Raw genomic sequence first — 20,430 nt, 5'->3', positions numbered from 1 at the left:
AAGCTCACGGGCTGTCGGGGGCACTCGGGCACCTGCACTGCTGAGCCGGGCCACAGCCCACAGAGAGAGCCCCTGGCGGAAACGGCTGGCCGGCTTCTGCGCCAGGGATGGCCCTCCGGGTAGGCAGAGGCGAGCAGGCGCTGATCATTGACGTGACCTGCACACAGGCCTCAGGTACCGCTGCCGTTTCTGTCTGTCCTGCCCTCTCTGCCTTTCCCCGCGGAGACCCCATCCCAGGGAGCGGGGCATCTGAGCTTCTGCCCCCCTCAGGCACGCACACACACCCACTCAAGCGAGCCGTGCAGCGTTGGCCGCATGGCGCTGGGGCAGAGCAGCCCCAGGGGGTGGGAGAGTGAGTCAGAGCCCTATCTCCATTCATAAACCCAGTGAAACTCCAGGTGAATTCATGACCTAAATATAACCAAGGAGACTCCTGTGGGAGTACAGGGGCCATGCTGGGAGTGGAAGCCTGGCAGGTAGAGTTGAGGGAGAGCCCCTAGGTGAAGAGGGAAGCAGAGACACAGTCCAGGACCACTCGGCACAGTTACACAGGTTGTGCACTGCACAAGTCTAGAGAGTTCCAGTACTATCGCTGGAGCCGTCCCTTCCAGAGTGAGCAGACCCAGTCCTCTGGCCTTTGACCCTCACCACATCCTTCACCATACAGAGGCCCAGATAAGTGAGTCCCAAGTCAAAGTCAGTGTGTCCTGCTACCTCTGAGTGAAAGGTCAGAGGCAAGGTTCCGGAGCTCAGTCTAAGCCACGCCACCCTGCCCTGCCCCGCCCTGCCTGGACATCAGCCAGCACCACTGCCAGCATTCACCTGAGTCACCGTGCGGGGGCAGGTGAGGCCTCCTGGTGACCCATCCCGACATCAGCCGCTGAGCTGATGCACTTGGCGCGGGGGCTGCAGCCCTACCCTGGACTCTTTCCCTGCACGTGCCTGTGCTGTCCCAGGTACGGGCAGCAGACCTAGAAAAATAAAACAGAGTACAGGGCACCAGATGAGATCCGAATTGCAGATAAACAAGAAATACTTTTTTAGGACAAGTGTGTCCCGTACTAAAGAGTGCCATTCGTCGTTTATCTGAGATGGAAATCTCACCAGGTGCCCTGTATTTTATCCGGTGACCCCTTCCCCAGAGTAGGGCCCCAGTCTGTACCCCAGCCCCGATTCTCATTCTCGGCCGCGCCTGCCAAACTGCCCGGGCTCTGCCGACGGCTGAGCAGCTCTGCCCTCTAGCGGAAGCGGCCCTGCCTGCAGGGCAGGGGGACAGAGAGGGAGGAGCTCCGGGTTCCCGGCCCCTCTGCTCGCCAGCGGGACACAACCCCGAGAGTCGACCCCAGCCTGCGACCCGCGCAGGGCCGGCTGCCCCGGTGACGGGCACGGGGTCGGCCCTGGACGGCCAGCAGCCGTGGGCTCTTGCTGGCGTCCACCCTACGCCCGAGATGGTGTCGGGGGTTGTGCAGCATTTCGGGGCCTCTCTCCTCCCGCCCCCGCCCCCTGCCCCCTCCGAACTCTGTTCCCTTCCTCTGAACCCCGCCCCTCCGTGCACTTGGCCCGGGGTCAGAGCCGTCCCGCAGTGCGCGCAGGGCGACGGCGGCAGCCCCAGGCCACTCTCCCCGGGAGGCTGGGGGCAGCACAGCCTGTCACCTGCCACCTGCCACCTGCCACCTGCCACCTGGGCTGTGGGCTCCGGGCGCTGGCTCCGTGACGGTCCTCCCCATCTCTCCTCCCGCCTCCCTCTCTCCCTTCTCTCTCCTAACCCTTCCCGCCCTCACCTCCCTCCTTCCCCCCCAGCTCTGCACAGTCCACACTCCTGGTCCTCCTAGCCCGGGCCGCGGCGGGTCCTCGGCACTTGGCCTCCGTGGGCTCCTTCCACCATAGAAACACTGAAAATTATATTCTCTGACTGTGTTGGTATAAAGATGGTAAGAGGAACCCTAAAAATTCATATTTTTCCTTCCAATTTTTTTTCTGATTTGAAAAAAAATGAAAACACGTGTGGGCCCCCTAAAAGCCCGTGGGGCTGGGGTCCTGAGCCACAGGCCTGGAGAACGATGGGCGCTGCTCGGGCTCCGGGGCAGGGGGCATCCTGTGGGGTCACAGCCGCCATGAGCAGACATGTGTGGCCCCAGAGGTCCTGCAGCCTCTCCATGTCCTGGGCCGTCCTGGCCGGCAGGGGGCTTTTCCCAGTTACCCTTAGGGATACTGACCCATGGGACACCCGGAGCCTGGTCACCGGGTTTTATAGACCAGCCCTGCCGGGACTTCCCTGGTGGGCAGTGGTTAAGACTCCGCGCTCCCAATGCAGGGGGCCCGGGTTCGATCCCTGGTCAGGGAACTAGATCCCACGTGCCACAACTAAGGAGCCCACGTGCCGCAACTAAGGAGCCTACCTGCTGCAACCAAGACCTGGTGCAACTAAATAAGTAAATAACTAATTTTTTTAAAAAAGACCAGCTCTGCCTCCAGATAGATCCAGCAGTGCAGCAGCTGTGACACCCATTCAGAGGGACATCCCTGGACTCTGGGCACAGTGAGGGGGCGGGGGCTGTGGGCCAGGGACGGTGAGGACGCCTGAGCACGTCTGCTCACCTCTGCCTGGCCCTGGACCCCGAGGGAGGGGAAGCCCCCCCACCTGCCTCAGCCCCGGAAATCCCTCTAACGCCAGCATCCTGGGGACGACCCCGCCCGCCGTGTGAGGCTGACGGCCCTGCCCTCTGAACAGAACCCCCACTGAGGGCCGTGGCCACGGTGGAGTGCTGGCTGGCTCGCTCCCGGCCTGGGTGAGTGGGGACCACCGCAGCCCCAACAGGAGGGCTGCGTGTGGCGTCCACCCTGGTCAGGGCCACCCGAGGGCACGTGCGGAGTCTTCCCACCCCTCTGGGCTGCCACGTGCGGCCAAGCCCAGCAGGCGCAGGGCCAGATCCCGGGCCCAGTCTGACCCCGAGTGTCCGCGAGGGCTCGGTCCCTGCCCTGTGGCAGCCGGGGCGGCACCAGAGGTGGGACTGTTTTCACACCACCTTCCTGATGCCTGGCCAGAAGCCCAGGCTGGCCCAGGGAAAGCGGCCTAGATGGTGAGACGAAGCGGAGAGAGGCCTGGCAGGCACCCAGCCTCCGGCCCAGTGAGACCTCAGCATTGCAGGAACTCGTCTTGCAGGCCACAGGGGTCCCCCAGGGGACCCACAGGCCGCACCCCTCTGGGGAGAACCTGCCTTCAGAAGACGGAGCCCCGCAGAGCAGCCTCAAGGGAGAGGCCTCCCCCCCGGGGGGGTGGTCGTGGGTTCTGATCTTCTGTGGTCGCCCCTCGGAGCTGCCTCTAGGCACACGCTTCCCTTCCTGTGCCCACCAGCCCCATCCCACGGAGGCTGCGAACGTTGGGCAAGCTTCCCCTCCGGCTTTATCTTGGAGGAACACTGCCCACAGTGAGGCCAAGACGCCCCCACAGGGAGTCCGTCCTGGCCCTCCTGGCCCTTTGGAGACCGAGCGAGCTGGCATCCCTCGGCGGGGCTGGCTGACACCTTCTCCAGACACTCCACGTGGGTGAACTGGCCCTGTATGTCTGCACACATACCTACACACACGCACAGCTTCCCTTTCTTAGAGCCAAGACATCTGTCCTTCCGCGATGGGAGTGGCACTGCAGGTGTCTCCAACTGTTGACACACCTGAAAGTGCCTGGAGGGGAACATTTTCATGATCCGTGTTGATAAGAGTCATGCCTTTACCTCTCGCAGATCCTGTCATGCGGGTTGAAGCCCACTAAGCAGGTGGGGGTGGGGGGGAGAAAGGAAGCGAGCTGGGGGAGGGGAGGGAATGGGGAGAGAAAGGGGGAAGTGGCCCCTGCGCCTGACTCATTCCTGCTCACGGAAGGCCTTAGACGTTCATCCTACAGGATACAGGCTCGTGTCCGCCCACTGACGAGTGGACGTTCCTATTCATGAGGGGAATGCTAGTCCCCGCGCGTGGCCCCGCTGCACAACGGGAGACTGCTCAGCCGCGAGGGGGAATGGAGTTCTAACACAGGCCACCGCGCTCGTGAACTTCAGAAACTAATTTTTTAAAATATTTATTTCTTTGGTTGTGCCATGTCTTAGCTGCGACAGATGGGCTTCTTAGGTGAGGCATGCGAATGCGTCGTTGCCGAATGCACGCAGGAGAACCCGGGCCCCCTGCTTTGGGAGCACGGAGTCTTAACCACTGCGCCACCAAGGAAACCCCCTGAAGACTAATTGTAAGTGAAAGAAGCCAGACACGACAAGGCACATATAGAGCGAGTCCACTTACATGAAATACCCAGAATAGAAAAACCTTTAGAGGCGGAACTCAGGCTGCTGGGCACTGGGGCTGGGGGCGGGGGGCGGGGCGTGACTGCTTGCGGGTACCGGGGTTTCCTTTGCTGGGGGTGCAAGGGTTCTGGAATTAGGTGGAGGCGCTGACTCCACAGCACTGCGGACGTGCCAAATGCCGCGGAAGTGCGCGACTTAAGACGATTAATTTTAGGTTGTGTGAATTTCACCTCGACACAGCTGGGCAGGAGTAAATAAAAGTCACCTGTAACCTCAACATCTAACCAGTGTGATCACTGTAGCATCTAAGCATGTGGCTTTCCAGATTTGGGGATGTTTTTGTTGAATACATCCATCAATATGCACCTGCGTACCAGTGTGTGGGTCACACAGGTGGGGGTCACACTCCCCCTCCTTTTCGTTGCTCTGTCTTTCTCAGCAGAACTGAAGGCCTCAGCCGTATTCTTGGGGACCCACACATTCCAAGTGAGGTTTTAAATGTTGTGTTTTCATTCGCATGATATGTAAAAGAACATGTCTAAACATCATAATAAAAATAAGCTTCCTTATGGCATCAGAAAGACTCGTTTCTCCCCCAAATCTTGGACGTCTTGAAGCGGCGGACGCAGGCTGTGGCCTCCCCGTGGGGTCGGGCAGACCCCGGGGCCCTGGAGCACATGCATCTCTTGCGAAGTGTCCAGAGTGTGAGGACCCAGGGCTCTCGCTCTCTTTTAAGGTTCACACAACACTCTGCTGCCTGAACGGACCTTCGTGTATATACCCAGTTGCCTCTCGATGAGCATTTAGGGTGTTCTGAACTCTCTCTGAACAAGGCTGGGTGAGTGACCGGCTAAATCTACGCCCCTTCCTTAATGATTAACTCTGAACAGTGTCCAACAGGTGACATTTCTGGGTCAAAGACTTTTAACCGCCTGCTTTCCACGGTAACACTGCACGGAGCCCCCAGCCCAGGGTCGCTGAGGAAGAGACGCCCCCTCCCCTGTCCCCAGGCTGCTGACGGGGAGAGGGCAGGCCCTGGGCAGTGCTAACCACCTGGGGTTTCAGCCTCCTGCCTGCCTCCCTCCCGCTTCTGGGCAGCAGACTGTCCTTCCCGGTGACCCCAGCCTCAGCACCTCCCTTCTTCTTTCAGCACCCAGAATGCATCTGCTCCTTCCTGCCTCAGAGCCTTTTCCACTGCTGTTCCCTCTGCCAGGAATTCCAGCCACCCCACCTCCCCTCCACAGCAGCCCCCTTTGGGTGGCTCCCAGCCCAAAAGACCCCCTCACAGTGGGATCCGCTGGTCACTCCGGTCCCCTTGGTGCTGGGCTCCCCCCCCGGACCCCCACCCCCCTCGACGTTGGGCTCTCCACTGGAGCCTGCAGCCGGGGCCAAGTCTGCCTCGGTCGGTCCCGATCACAGCTGGATTCCTCACCCCCGCCCAGGGCACCTGGGAGGCTGCACACACACAGACACACAGACACACAGACACACACACACACACACACAGCAGGGCCAGGCCCGGTGCTGGCTGACAGAGCACATGGTCCTGGGAACACTCGTCAGGAGGTGCAGGCTCAGGCCACTGCCCCTGCAGCCCTTGGCACTGCTGAGTCCAGGGTGCCCTCTGCCTCCCCGAGGCTGGCTGCACCTCAGCCTGGACCAAGACCTTGCAGGACCTCTGTCTCCCTCGAGAAGCTCCTGGAAGACCAGCAAGAGGGTGAAGGTGGGGATGGAGACAGGTGGGGGGAGGGGAGATTGAGGGAGGGAGAGACAGAGACAGCAGCGAGGACACAGGAGGGAGGGGGAGGGGACCATACAATCTGAGTGAGACGGAGGGGTGGGGGCCTCACCCGGGCAGCAGGCCCGTGGTGCTAGGCCAAGAGGGTGGGCGGCGTTAGGGGAGCGGAAGGCTGAGCTGCAGTCAGCAGGTGGGTTCCTGTCCTGGCCCCACCACGGCAGCGTGCGGCTCTGAGGGGCTGCTCACCTTCGCGACCGGGCTGGCCATCTGCAGAGTGTGGAGGAACGGTCTGCTGTCTCAGGGCTCCTGTGAGGACCCGCTGGGAAACGTATGGCATTGTTTGGGGTCACTCTAAGAAAGCTCTGCGCTGGTCTAACCGCAGTGTCTCCTGCTGTGGTTTAATCCCCTTGTAGCCTCTCTGTGTAGACCTGACATGTCCTTGGGGATGTGTGGCGCAGGCCCCCAGGTGGCCCCAGGGACCCTCACTGCCGGCACGGGGGGAGTGGGCGCGCGGGACCACTGCTCCTGCCTGGCGCCCAGATCACAGGCCGCCACGCTGTAAGGATGCTTGAGCCGCCCTGCGGAGAGGTCAGCCTGGCCGGGAGCGGACCTCCAGCCAGCACCCCACCTGCCGGCAAGTGGTCCGCCACCCCACTTAAGCCTTCAAAGGACTGAGAGCCTGGCTGACGTTCTGACATCAATGTCATCGAGATCCTGGGCCAGTACCGCATGGCTGAGCTGCTCCAGGACGCCTGGTCCACAGAACCGCTCGCTGCTCTGAGCTGCTGGGTTTGGGCTTCTTCATTACACGGCAGTGGGTCAGTGATACGGGATGCTTCTGCCACTGGGTGCGTGGGAAAGAATAAAAAAAAGTTAAAAAAAAAAAAAAGGAATCCATAGGGAGAATATTCTGGGAAGAAGAGTAAGGAGGAATCCAAAAGGCATTTTGAAAAGAATTCCTCAGCGTCTGGAAAATAAGATCCGTCCAAACTCTCAGGCAGGAGCTGGAAGCCTCCAAGGACCAGCCCCACCAGCCCCACCAGTACCACTGGCCGCACCAGCACCACCTCTCCAGGGCCCCTGCTGCAAGCCACATTCCAGACACAGAACTTTCTGGTTCTTGAAAGCCCCCTCACCCTCACCCCAGTAACAAATTACCACAAAGGGTGACTTAAAATGACAGAAATTTAGTCTCCCAGTTCTGGAGGCCAGAAGTCCAAAATCCCAGTGTGGAGGGCCGCACTCCCTCCGGAGGCTCTGGGAGGGTCCTTCCCTCTCGCAGCTCCTGCGGGCCAGTAATCCAGGGTGGTCTCCTCTTCTCAAGATCTTAGCTTAATTACATCTGCAAAGATCCTTTTTCCAAATAAGGGCCCATTCACAGGGTCCAGGGGTGAGGATGCAAACACATCACTTTCCGGGGCCACTCTTCAGCTCACTGCAGGCACTGCACCAGACACCCAAGGGGCCCTCCCACTACAAAAAATAAACTTGGATTATGGAATCCGAGAAGCAGAAATCTCCCAAGACCTCCGACCTCTGTGGAGCAGGTGAGCAGCGAGCAGGCGGGAAGGCCCGACCCGAGGGCAGATGCCTGCAGCTGTGCCCTGAGCCCTGCACCTCCAGCTCTGTGGGGGTCCCCACCACACAGGCGCCACCCCTCCCAGCACCCGGGATTTAGAGTTACGGGATTCCCTTCAGTTCAGGTCAAGCAAATGTGAATTCAAGATCAGACAGACAGGGCCTGTGGCGGAGATGCGGCATGAGTGAGAGAAGAGATTGAGTGACACATGGTGGACTGAGACCCCCAGGACCCTCAGACACCCGACTCATCGGAACAGCCAAGTGTAAGTGCAGAGAGAGGAATGGGGGGCTCACAGCCCTGCTGCTGCTTCCCCTGCCAACATCCACCGTGCAAAGTGCAGCTTCCATGTCTGCCTACATCCATTGCCCCTGGGCCTCTGCAGGTTCTGTCCCTCTGCCTGGATTCCATCCTCCCGCTCCGCCCTTCCCCTCCCCCTCCCCATCCCCATCCTTTGGGTTTTAAGGCAGACATCACTTTCCCGAGGCCTGGTACAGGCCTGAAGGCATCCACACCTCCCAGAACACCTGTCTGAAGGGAACTCTGTGTGATCCCTGACCTCAGTCCTAGGTCATCAAGGCCTGGGGCAGTGGGATGAGCTACGTCTAGAAGGACAATGTGCCCAGGGTCCACGTCTCCATTTCTCCATCTTCCCCTTGACACACTTGTGCCAGAGACTGAGGGGTACCAGAAAAACCTGTAGTTTAGTTGAACATGTGGCTGCCCAGAAAAGACTACATTTCCCAGCATTCTTTGCAACAAGAAAGGTCATGTGACTTATCTCTGGCCAATGGGGTGTGAGCAGAAAAAAAGGTAGCTTTTCTAGGTCCTGTCTTTAAAGGGAAAGTCATGCTCTTCCTGTCCGTTTTGTTCTTCCTCCTTTTTGGAGTGTGGAGGTGATGTTTGGAGCTGGAGCAGCCATTCTGGACTGCCAGCCAGAAACCACGTGTTGAGGAAGTCCCTGAGATGCTTACACTCCGAGTGACACGTGAAGGAGAAATACACGCCTCTCCTGATGGAGCCATTTCTATTGTGGGTCCCTTGATGAAACGTGATGTACTTGCACTGACTCTTGGGCTGTTTCCAATGACTTAGCTGTTTGATCTGTGTACTGGGTTGGATAGTGTCCCGCCCAGGTTCATGGTCACCCAGGACTTCAGAATGTGACCTATTTGCAAATAGGGTCTCTGAAGGTCACGTGAGGACACAAAGACAGAGGAGAACCACCGTGGCTCCTGGCTCTTCCCCACAGGGGGCTGGCGGTCAGGGTGCCAGCGGCCCTTCCCAGCTTCCCAGCGCCCACAGCCGCTGGAGTCACAGAGTGCTGGAGTGGCCTCCTCCAAAGTTTGCTTAGATTTCTGACTCTACCTGCATCCCCTCCTCCTGGCCCCCACGCACCTTAGGCAGGCAGCTCGGTCACTGAATGTGGCTGTCCCCAGAGAGGAGCACCTCTGGTCACCTTGGCAACCACCAGGAGGAAAGAGTGGGGGTGGGGCTATGCAGATCTTTGGCGATGATCAGGATTCTACCCGGACCCTCCTGAGCAGATGCCTCTCCCTCTCCTAAGGGGACCCTCTGGCCAGGCTGGATGGTCCACAAGGGGATGGAGGGGATGCAAACTGAGTTCTGGTCCAGCCACTTGGACTCCCCTAGGGGACCATCCTGGACATCAGTCCAAGTACAAAGACCATTTGGTTGAGGACATTGGGTGCTCGATGGTGGGCCACGTGGTCCAAAGTGTGGGGCGTAGTGGGTCTCCATAAGTTTTATAAAAATGCCCATGGCAGGAATTCCCTGATGGTCCAGCGGTTAGGACTTGTGCTTTCACTGCCAAAGGCCCGCGTTCAATCCCTGGTTGGGGAACTAAGATTCCGCAAGCCAGCGGTGAGGCCAAAAAAATAAATAAAAATAAAAATAAAAAATGCCCACGTCCCTTTTGCACCAGACCTGTATCAGTTGGGGTCCCATCAGGAGACAGAAGCCATATGGCAATTTGAACTGGGAAAGTTTGCTACAACAACTACTAACTATAACAGAGGATTGCAGTGAAGAACAGACACAAGAAGTAACCTGTAGGGAATTCCCTGGTGGTCCAGTGGTTAGGACTCCACACTTTCACTGCTGAGGGCCCGGGTTCAATCCCTGGTTGGGTAACTAAGATCCCGCAACCCGCAAGCCGTGCAGCACAGCCAAAAAACCCAAAAATCCCCCTCCCAAAAAAGAAAAAAGAAGTAACCTGTAGGGCTGAGCTGGAGCCCCTGCTCCCAGGCTGAGATCTTGTTGAGAGAGCACAGCTGTCACGAGACAGCAGAGAAGTCACTGTGGTGTTGGCAGAATTGCAGGAAGTCTGCCCTCCGGAACTTGCTGAAAAACCACTATTCGGGAGGTGGGGAAGTTGCTTGCAGGGCAGTGTCTCGTCGGAGGCACAAAACCATCCCAGGGCTCATCTTTTCAACAAATGTGCTGGAACAATTGGATATCCATGTGCAAAACCCGCACAAACAAAAACTTCCAAACCCCAAACCAAAACCCTGCCTTGGCCCATACCTTGCACCATGTAGGAAAACTAGCTCAGATTGAATCACTGACCCAAACATAAAACCTAATATTATAAACCTTCTAGAAAAAAAATACAGAAAAAAATCTTTGTGCCCCTGGATTGGGTTAGGCAAAGATTTCTTAGACTTGACAGGCACAAACGAATAAAAGGAAAAAAAACGGACAAACTGGACCTCATCAAAATTAAGAACTTGTGCTCTTTGAAAAGCACTGTTAAGAAAATGAAAAGACAAGCCACTGACTGGGAGAAAATCTTTGCAAATCATATATTTGATAATATATTGGTTTCCAGAAGATATAAAAGAATTCTCAAAACTCAACAACAAGGAAATGAACAATACAAAAAAAAAGACGGGCAAAAATTTTGAATAGACACCTTGCCAAAGAATATATACAGGTCGCATTTTCATGTACATAAAACATATTCAACATCATTAGCCGTTAGGAAAATGCAAATAACCGCAAAGAAACACCACTGCGCACTCGGTAGAATGGCTAGAATTTAAAAACGGACAAAAAACCAAGTGCGGCTGAGGATGTGGAGCAAGCAGCCCGCCCACACCCACGGTGGGACAAAGGGTGCAGCGTCTCTGGAGGAAGTTAAACGTCCCCTGACACCCGGCTCCGCATCCCTGCTCTGCATCACCCCAGGGAAAAGGAATTTCCTTCACACAGAAACGCGGATGCAGACTTGGCCGCTCTGAAGCCCCAGTCAACTCCGAGGGCCTTCGGGGGTGACTGGCCGGTCGAGCTGGTGCCTGGCGCCCGGAGCCCCCGCTGCAAAGAGGGGGTGCTGAATTCCCAGGGCCCTCTGCCCAACGACAGGGGCCAGACCCGAAGGCCGTGGCTGCTTTATCCCATGCACGTGACGTGCAGGGGACGAGCCAGAGCTCCCCAGGGCTGGGCCTCGGGAGGGCTGGAAGAAAGAGGGGCCCCTGCGTCTTTTGGGGGGTGGAACTGTTCTGCCGCCTGCACAGGGCTGCCTCTGGAAACACGGCAGAGCTGCACCGTGAAAGGGTGCATTTTCCTGTATTTCTCTGAAAAGTGGGAGAGAGAGGCAAATGCTGCCGCAGCGTCCACGGCCCCTCCAGGCCGGGGGGCTGGCGTGGGAGCCCCGCCGCCACACGCCCGCGTCCCCGCGCGCCCGGCCCTGCCCCGCGGGACCTCCGCGGGCTGCCGGGCTCCATCCCCCGCCTCTGCTCCGCAGGGGCGCGCGCGCCAGCCCCGCCCGTGACCGTCACCTCCCGGGACGACCCCGCCTGGATGCGGCCGGGGGGCGCGCGGGGGGCGGGGCCTCGGCGCCCTCCCCTCTCTCTCCGGGGCGGGGCGCGGCGCGGGCCCCTCCCCCCAGCCCCGCGGCCCTCGGCGCCCCCGGCCCTCCTCCCTCTCCCCTCCCCTCTCCCTCCCTCCCCCTCCCCGCCCCCCGCGCGGCCGCGCGCCCTCGCCCGCCTTCTGCTCCCCGCGCGCGTCCCCGCCGCGCCCCCTGCGCGCGCCTCCCCTGCCCGCGCGCCCGCCAGGCCTTCAGAGGCGAGCGCTCCGGCGTGGACGCGGGGCGGGGAGCAGGCGCGGCGGCCGCTGCGGGCCGGCCCGCGGGGCTGAGGCCGAGCCGAGCCGGGCCCGCGCCCGGCCCGCGCCCACCATGCGGCGGCTGCGGCGCCTGGCGCACCTGGTGCTCTTCTGCCCCTTCTCCAAGGGCCTGCAGGTAGGCGCGCCCCCGCCCCGCCCGCCCTGGGGCCCGGGCCGCGGGGGCCGGGGGCGCGCGGCGTCCAGCCGGGGGCGCGGAGCGGATTCGGGACTCAAGGTCGGAGAGCGCTGCGGTGCTCGGCCCCCGCGGAGGCTGGGGGCAGGGCGGGCCCTGGGGACCGGGGTGGGGGCTGTCCACGGGGTGCGCGGAGGGGCCGGGCGCCTCGGATGCTGCAGGGTGGCACCCCTGCCTCTGGGGCGGAAGGAGGCCCCCAGCCCGCCGCGGGCTGGACCGGCTCCCGCAGGCCCAGACGCCACGCCGAGCCCGCCCCGCTTTCCTCTACTTAGACCAGGTTTGTTTTTCTGTGATGGAAAACTTGGGATGCACAGAACCACCCTGAGAAGGACATCCCCTCCCCCTGGGCCATCCCCCAGCCAGCCCGAGATTGGGAGTGTGCCCTGACCCCACAGTGACCTTGGACAAATCACTGTCCCTCTCAGGACCCTGCCCTGTGCAGGGAGGCCCAGGCTGCCTTGGGAGCCAGCTGTCGGGAACCCGTCACCTCTGCTTTGGGTGGTCTGAGCCAGGCCTGCCTCAGAGTCTCAGATCCTCCAGGCCAAACCTACAGCCTGGATGCTCTCCAGGACCCCAGCCCCTGGGCGGAAGGAGACAGCCCTGATCAGAGCCCAGGGCCGTCCTGGGGCCAGGCCAGGGGGTTCCCCTCTGGGGAGACAGGTGGGAGGAAGCAGGCGCCCGTCTGTGCCAGAAGCGCTCCTTGCCCCCCCCCCCCCCACCAGGGCCGCGAGTGCATGGTGGTCTCCATGCAGCACGGGGTGAGGTGCGAGCTGAGGGTCTGTGTCTGCCGGGCCGCCCAGACCCCTGAAACAGCCAGAGCCGGGGGGAGTCAGGGGCAGGTTCCACTGAAGACTTCCTCAGGGGCTTTCTTAAAGGGCGGGGACAGGAGGCGGGCCGGCCGGGCCTCTTGGGGAGGGGGCTCCCGCCCGCCTGGACACGCGTGGGGCGCCTGCCCACCCCCCGCCCCCGCCGCCCGCAGCCCACGCACAAAGGGCCATATGGACGAGACGGACGGCCAGATGTAGGGGCGGAGGGTGTGTGGGCCACCGGGGTGGGTGAGGGGTTGCAGCACGGGGTGAGGTGGGAGCTGAGGGTCTGTGTCTGCCCCCATGCTGGGAGGTGGGGGGTGCAGCGGCCCCCATCCCGAGGGAAAGGCCTCGACTGAGCTGCTGCAGGGGAGGCCAGCATTGCGGGTCCTGGACCCCAGCTCTCAGGCCTCTGAGCTCAGCCCCTGGGTCCGGTGCTGGCTTTAGCCTGACCCCTCCTGGCGGGACCCCCAGGACCCCCCGGCACTGGCCCCCAGAGGCGCTGCCCACCTCCACCTCGGGGCATGATTCACAGTGGCTGGGAGTCCTCTGACCTTGTCCCGCCAGACGACACCCCCAGCTCCGCGGCCCCCCACCCACCATGCGTCTGCTTTCCTGTTTTTCCTTTTGAACAAAACTGGCGGAAGCAGGTGTGGTGGCAGGACTAGTGGGCCTGAGGCCGGGCCCTCCCACTGCCCCAGGGCACCCGCCCGGAGCTCCTGCTGCAGCGCCTGCAGGGCGGGCGGCCAGCGGTGTGAGGCCGCGCCAGGGACGCTGCAGGGAAGGACCCTGCCGCTCCGGGGGAACCGTAAAGATGCGCGCAGCTGCCCGGCTGGGCCTGGAGGCCCCTGCCCTGTCCTCAGTGGGGAGCTGTTGGCCGCATTTCTAGGCCCCAGCTGACTAGGACCCAGGACTAACCAGGACTGGAGCCGCTCCCAGGCCCACGGGTGGCAGGGTGTGTGACCAGTGCTGGCAGGGGTCCTCCCCGGGGCAGGCTGGCCTGAAGCCCTGGGCCCTCCTGCCCTCCTGGCCCCTGGGCTCGGGCACTGTTCTCTGGGGCTCAGCTGCGCGGTCAGGGCCTGGTAACCCCATCCCATCAGCTGGCCCCCACCCCACCCCTGAGACAGCAGCCAGTGAGGCCTGTGATCTACTAGGGTGGGGGTGGGGAAGGAAGCTGATGCCCCTACGATCCCTGCTTGGGGGCTGGGTGGGAGCCAGTGCCCCCAACCCTGGCAGGGCTCTGGGACCCTCACACCCTGTGATTCCACCCGTCAGCTGGGGAAAGCTGGCAGAGACGCTGAGCCCAGAGACGCAGTTTCGGGCCCACCCCGGACTCCTGGACAGAGCCTCTGCCAGCAGGACCGGGGGCTGCGTGTCTTAGTTACCTGTTCTTTATCCTGGTAAATCATACATCACATAAACTTAGCGTCGTAACCATCTTTAAGTGCACAGCTCAGGGGCGTGAAGCACATTCACGCTGCCGTGCAGCCATCAGCACCCGCCTCTAGAACGCGTGTCATCTTCCCAAACTCAAACTCCGTCCCCTTTAAACACTCACACCCCATCCTCCCTAGCCCTTGCCCCCCCCCAACCCTTCCTGTCTCTGTGGACCTGACTTCTCTAGGCCCTCGCATGGGTGGGCTCACTGCACTGGACACGGTGTCCTCCAGGGTCACCCATGCTGTAGCCTGGGTCGTGATTCGCTGCCTTTTCACAGCTGAATACTGTTCCATCGCGTGGATGGACCACGTGGTTTATCCACTTATCTGTCAGTGGACACGTGGGTTGTGTCCACCCTTTGGCTGCTGTGATCGTGGGTGTCTGGGCTGTGTCTCATAGCCCCGTGGGGTGACCGTGCCCCCAAGCCCTGTGCTCCGCTGGCCCAGGTCCCGCCCGAAATCTCCACCAGCGGGAGGACAGTGTGCAGGAGGGGTGCTTCCCCAGCCCGACCTTATGCAGAGGTTACACATCATTATGAAATGAGGGCAGGACAAGAGGGAACGTTGTTCAGAATCTCTTTATTCAGCAAAATAAAGAGTTGTCTACCCTTTATCCTCTCATTTTGGAATTTATTTTTACCTGCCCATGAGATTTAAAGGCCTGGAGGACACCAGGCCCCCGGCCCCGCCCGGAGTGGGTGCACAGAGGTGAAGGGAGACGTTGGCGGGGTGGTGCCGGCCCCGGGTTGGGGGCACCCTTGGGGAAAGCTGGGGTCCAGGAGGCTGGGCGGCGCCCTGAATGCGGCGCTTCCTCTCGGCCCCCTCCCCCACAGGGCCGGCTCCCGGGCCTCAGGGTCAAGTACGTCTTCCTGGTCTGGCTGGGCGTCTTCGCGGGCAGCTGGCTGGCCTACGTGCACTACTCGTCCTACGCGGAGCTCTGCCGCGGGCACGTCTGCCAGGCAGTCATCGTAAGTGTCGTCTTGCCGGGCCTGCGGGCGCTGCCGCGGGCGGGCGGCGTAGAGACGTGGCGCAGAGGCCCCAGTGCAGTGGGGTTAAGACGCGTCCGACCGTGTCGGCGGCACAGCTGCCCCTGGGGGCCGTCGGGGAGGCCCGGGAGGAGGGGGGGCCGGGCGGAGGTCGCGCAGCTGCCGGCGGCTGCGGACAGACGGACGGAGCCAGCTGTAGACAGGACCAGGAGGCAGGACGTTTCAGCCAAGACGGGGACAGGCAGGCGCTGGAGGCCTTGAGGGCCCCTCCTGGGGCCAAGGGTCCCGCAAAGGCGGCTGCGGGCGTGGCCTTCAGGGCCTCAGGCGGGCGACAGCACTAAGGTGCCACCGTGGCCTCTAGAGTAAGGCCGTGCACGTGCGTGTGAGGCACATGTGAGCCTGCGTGTGCTCATCCACAGGGGTGCGCGTGTGCCCATGAGCTCGCACACGGGGTGGCTCACGGCTGCTGCTTGACACCCTGTGACTGGCGGGAGGGGCCCTGCCCGGCCGCCCCCGGCGGGTGGGAGCCCTCGGCTGAGCAGGCCTCTGAGGCCACGTGGGGACACACCTGGGGGACCTGCCCTGCCCCAGCAGAGCTCCTGGGGTCTTGAAGGGGGAGCCGTGGGAGACCCCTGGCCTCGAACCTGTGTCCACTTGCCTCTCACCAGCCGGGGGGCCTGGCGTTTCTCCTCCCCTGCAGGGTGAGGGGCACTCCTCCCAGGGGGCTGTGAGGTGCCCCAGAAGGCCTCAGCAGGCCTGCTCTGGCCAAGGAAAAAGCCTCTGGCCTCCCGGCCGTTCTCAGACAAGCTCATTTATTCCAGAAATGCTCACCGGGGGCCTCCGGGGCCCGGCCCGAGGTGGGGCACCAGACACATGGCCCTCAGAGTCCCAGGGGCTGGGTAGACCCAGGGGCAGGCGTGTGTGGGGATGACGCCCGGCCTCTGGGTGGGGGTGGGGAGAGGCACTGCTCTGGGGACCCCTTGGGTCAGGGAGTGGATGAGCCCGGGCCACCTGGTGCGGGCGGTGGGTGGAGGGGCCTTTGGGGGCAGCAAGACGTGGCAGGAGGCATGAGACGGGGTCTGGCCAGTGGGATGCAGTGAGCAGACGCTCAGAGCCGGCGGGTGTTTTCTGAGAACCTCCTGTGTGCCCGCCGCAGCCCCCCAACATGCAGAGGCCCGAGGGTCCCTGGGGGAGCAGACGCAGAACCTGCCCCTCCCAACCTGAGTGCCCTGGCCTTCCTGAGAGCGGGGCTCTCCTCAGGCTGCTGGGCCCAGCTCTCCTGAGGGCTCTCCCTGGGGCCATGGGGACACCCCTTCCTTTCCAGGGGAGACATGCGCGCCTCATGGGGGCATCAGCCGTCTCTAAGAGATTCCACAGCTTGTCCAAGGCCACCCAGTGTGTGCGTGGGGGAGGCAAGACCAGCCGCCTTGGACCTCTGGGTGCTGGGCTGGGTCCCCACCGCGGCCCGGGTTGCAGACAGCAGACAGCAGACAGGCGGGGAGGGCCGGTGTCCTGCCCCGGGCCGGAGGGGCCGCAGGAGCCCTGAGGCGGACGGACACACTGCCCACTTCAGCTTCCACGGAGGGGGGGACCACGGGCGGGCGGTGTGGCTGTCAGGCCCCTTCCCAGCCCCGGCCCAGCCCTGCTGCCCGCACTCCCTGGCAGACCACCTGTGGCCCTGGGGGGTTCGGGGGCTCAGAGCAGACCCCTGCGGCAGGGGGCCTCCCTACAGGGTGGCAGAGTGACAGCGTGTGGTCTTCCTTGGTCTTCCTTCGCCGTCTTGACAAACGGCTGTCATGTCTGCGACGCCGCAGCGCACAAGCCCCCTCCCCGGTTCTCGGAGGTGAGTCCGCAGCCTCTGGCTGGCGTGCGAAGCGCTGGCTCCCGCCCCCTCAGCAGTCGGGCGGCGCCCCGTTCTGCACCTCCCTTCCCTCTCCCTCCTCCAAGCCAGCTCCACCAAGGGCCTGGGCGCCGTGGCAACGGCGATGCACATCCAGGAACTCACCCCACACCCGCTCCAGACGCCACAACACCCCCACCCCGCCCCCACAGGGACAGGCCTGACTCCACCCGCTCCTCACCTTCCTGCTCGGCTCAGCCCGGGACTCAGGGGCCTGCCGAGGCCTTGTCCAGAGCCGAAGAGGGCATTGGGGGCGGCAGCTGCTCCAGAGCCTGACCTGATTGCTGCAGAAAGCTTCTCCCCGAGCCTCTGGCTAAAGAGGCGGCAGGCAGGCAGGCAGGACGAGCCCCGCCTCCCCAGGCCACTTCCTGCGTCTTCCTCCTCTCCGCAGTGTGACCAGTACCACAAGGGCATTATCTCAGGCTCCATCTGCCAGGACCTGTGCCACCTGCACCAGGTGGAGTGGCGGACCTGCCTCTCCTCCGTCCCCGGCCAGCAGGTAAGCCCAGCAGGGTCAGGCCAGGGTCAGCCCGGGGCCCAGACGCCCTCGGTGCAGCCGGAGGGGGACGTCCGCACGGAGCATCCCTGTGGTCCTGTGCAGGTGTACAGCGGGCTCTGGCAGGGCAAGGAGGTGACCATCAAATGTGGCATCGAGGAACGCCTGAGCTCGAAGGCCGGGGTGGACGGGGCCTCCCGGCGGGAGCTGGTGCTGTTCGACAAGCCCACTCGGGGCACCTCGATTAAAGAGTTCCGGGAGATGACCCTCAGCTTTCTCAAGGTCAGTTGGCTCTCCTGGGGGCTCCATCAAGTTCATGCCCAGGGACGCGTGCACAAGGGCAGGAGGCAGGCTGGGTGGGGGCCACACGGGCTGGCCCGGTATCTGGCGAGCCCTCAGTTCCAAGCGGACCCTCCCTCAGGGAGCACCCGCAGGCTCAAGGACCCGCCCCTGGGGCATCTGTGGGGAGAGCGGGAGGTGGGGGGGCGCCGTGCCCCCACCTCCGCGCGAAGGTCCCTGGGCTCCGCGGGTGCTGGGGGAGAGAGGCAGGTGGGCTTCCACGAGTGGCGGGGGGCCTCCCACGTCCCTGGCCGTCCCCTCCATGCTGTGGGCTGGAGGCTGGGCGCCCCTCGCCTGGCGGGTGCGCGGGCTCCAGGGCGCTGCCCACGCGGAGGCTCTCCGACGCCCCGGCCTCCTCTCTCCCGGTCCCAAACCTCAGGCGAACCTGGGAGACCTGCCCTCCCTGCCCGCGCTGGTCGCACAGGTCCTGCTCGTGGCCGACTTCAACAAGGACAACAGGGTGTCCCTGGCAGAGGCCAAGTCGGTGTGGGCCCTGCTGCAGCGCAACGAGTTCCTGCTGCTGCTGTCCCTGCAGGAGAAGGAGCACGCCTCCCGGCTGCTGGGCTACTGCGGGGACCTGTACGTCACGGAGCGCGTGCCCCACCGCCCCTGGCCTGGGGCCGCGCTCCCGCCCCTGCTGGGCCCGCTGCTGCCGCCCGCCCTGCACGGGGCCCTGCACCAGTGGCTGGGGCCCGCGTGGCCCTGGCGCGCCAAGATCGCCATCGGCTTGCTGGAGTTCGTGGAGGAGCTCTTCCACGGCGCCTACGGGACCTTCTACATGTGCGAGACCACGCTGGCCAACGTGGGCTACACGGCCGAGTACGACTTCAGGATGGCCGACCTGCAGCAGGTGGCGCCCGAGGCCGCCGTGCGCCGCTTCCTGCGGGGCCGCCGCTGCGCGCACGGCGCGGACTGCACCTACGGGCACGACTGCAGGGCGCCCTGCGACACGCTCCTGCGGCAGTGCAAGGGCGACCTGGTGCAGCCCAACCTGGCCAAGGTGTGCGAGCTGCTGCGGGACTACCTGCTGCCCGGCGCCCCCGCCGGCCTGCGCGCCGAGCTGGGCCGCCAGCTGCGCACGTGCACCACGCTGAGCGGGCTGGCCAGCCAGGTGGAGGCGCACCACGCGCTGGTGCTGAGCCACCTCAAGACCCTGCTCTGGAAGGAGATCTCCAACACCAAGTACACCTGACGCTCAGCCCTGCCCTCCTCCCTCCTCCCCCTCCCCACCACCAGAGGACCGGCCACTCCGGCCGCTCCAGCGTCCAGACCCCAGTGGGTTCCTGCCCCTGCGCCCCCACCCCCTGGGGTTTTCTGGGCTCCCAGACAGGACCGTTCAGCTGCAGGAGAGGCTGGAAGGAAGGACCTGGGGCCCGAGCACCAAGGGCTGGCCTGGCCGAGGGCCCTGCCCAGGCCAAGGTTTTGTTACTCTGGAGAACATACGTGTAAATAAATAGCTTTTCTGTGAGTAGCCAGTCTCCTCAGCCCACTCTGGACCACAGTCTGGACAGTCTGCTGGAGGCCAAGGGCGGGTGGGGGGCGGCCACCAGGGAGGCCCCTCCCATCCCTGGAGCCCCGTCCTGGTGGCTGGTGGGGGTTAAGACTGGAGCCAAGGGCGAGGGTGCCTGGAGCTGAGCTGAACCCCCAAATTGTGGTTCACAGATGGGACTTAAGTGTGAGCTCACAGGATTGTTTTCTCACTCAAGTATCTGAAGTGAGTCCACACTAACTCCTCCCTACATCGCCTGCCACAGGGAACAGTGCGGCCCAATCCAGGACTTTCCACTGACCTCGGTGAGCCACTGGCTGCAACACCCATTGTCTGGGAAAGAGCCAAAGGTCCCACCTTCCCGTGCCCGTCCCCCCCCCCCCCCAGCTGATCACACAGGGGTACGTAAGTCAAGACAGTTTATTCAAGACCCATTCGTTCTCCAGTTTCACCAACGTGGAGACGCCCTCCTTGAAAAAAGGCGTTAAATCCTTCCATTCGCTTTAACACCTTGTGCTGAAAACACGTGTTCCAAGGTTTCCACTGAGACCCCCATTCTCGCGGGCGAGGGGGGATTATCCAAATACAGCTCAGCCCCCACCCCCAACCCCCAGGCCAGAGTCAGGATGAAGGGTGCCTGCCAGGCTCTCGCCACCACGGATGGGAAACCGCCGCCTTTGGGCCGCCTTCCTGCCGCCACCACGGGCCCCCCCAACTCCTGTCCTCTTCACTGCACTTTGTCACCTTTCGTGTCCCTGGAGTTTGGGATTCCCAGAGGCCTCTGCTCACACACGGAGTGGGAAAAGCACACAATTGCTTTTCAAGACCCACCCACGTTCACACAAAGTCGTTCTATACGCCTGCAGACGCGTTCCCATCGGAGGACATCCCAAGGCCGGGACTCTCCCCGGCTCTCTGCTGCCCTTGCGAGCAGGATGGACGCGCACGGCTGCTGTGCTGGGGGCTGAGCCCAGCCCCCTGGGCCCACCTGGTGTGCTCTCCTGGAGAAACGAGGATGGTTAGGACGTCCGGGTGCGTCATCAGGGTC

General features: G+C 62.8%; 1 protein-coding gene across 3 annotated transcripts; it reads left to right on the top strand.

Moving 5' to 3' along the window:
• Positions 1-11,718: 11,718 nt before the first annotated feature.
• Positions 11,719-19,750, top strand: DIPK1B (divergent protein kinase domain 1B). Of its 3 annotated transcripts, XM_057723262.1 has the most exons (5): positions 11,719-11,870; positions 15,006-15,140; positions 17,450-17,557; positions 17,660-17,836; positions 18,273-19,750. In XM_057723262.1, the coding sequence occupies exons 1-5, from the start codon at positions 11,808-11,810 to the stop codon at positions 19,083-19,085; spliced, it is 1,296 nt and encodes a 431-aa protein (XP_057579245.1). In that variant the 5' UTR covers positions 11,719-11,807; the 3' UTR covers positions 19,086-19,750. The 3 variants fall into 3 exon arrangements, with proteins under 3 accessions (XP_057579245.1, XP_057579246.1, XP_057579244.1); XM_057723263.1 differs by lacking the exon at positions 17,660-17,836 and having other exon boundaries at positions 11,729-11,870; XM_057723261.1 differs by having other exon boundaries at positions 11,729-11,870; positions 17,450-17,836.
• The last annotated feature ends 680 nt before the right edge of the window (positions 19,751-20,430 follow it).

The sequence above is a fragment of the Hippopotamus amphibius genome, chromosome 2, assembly GCF_030028045.1.
Source record: "Hippopotamus amphibius kiboko isolate mHipAmp2 chromosome 2, mHipAmp2.hap2, whole genome shotgun sequence".
Taxonomy (NCBI): domain Eukaryota; kingdom Metazoa; phylum Chordata; class Mammalia; order Artiodactyla; family Hippopotamidae; genus Hippopotamus; species Hippopotamus amphibius.
Note: the sequence above shows the minus strand (reverse complement) of the source record. Positions and strands in the feature narration are given on the sequence as shown.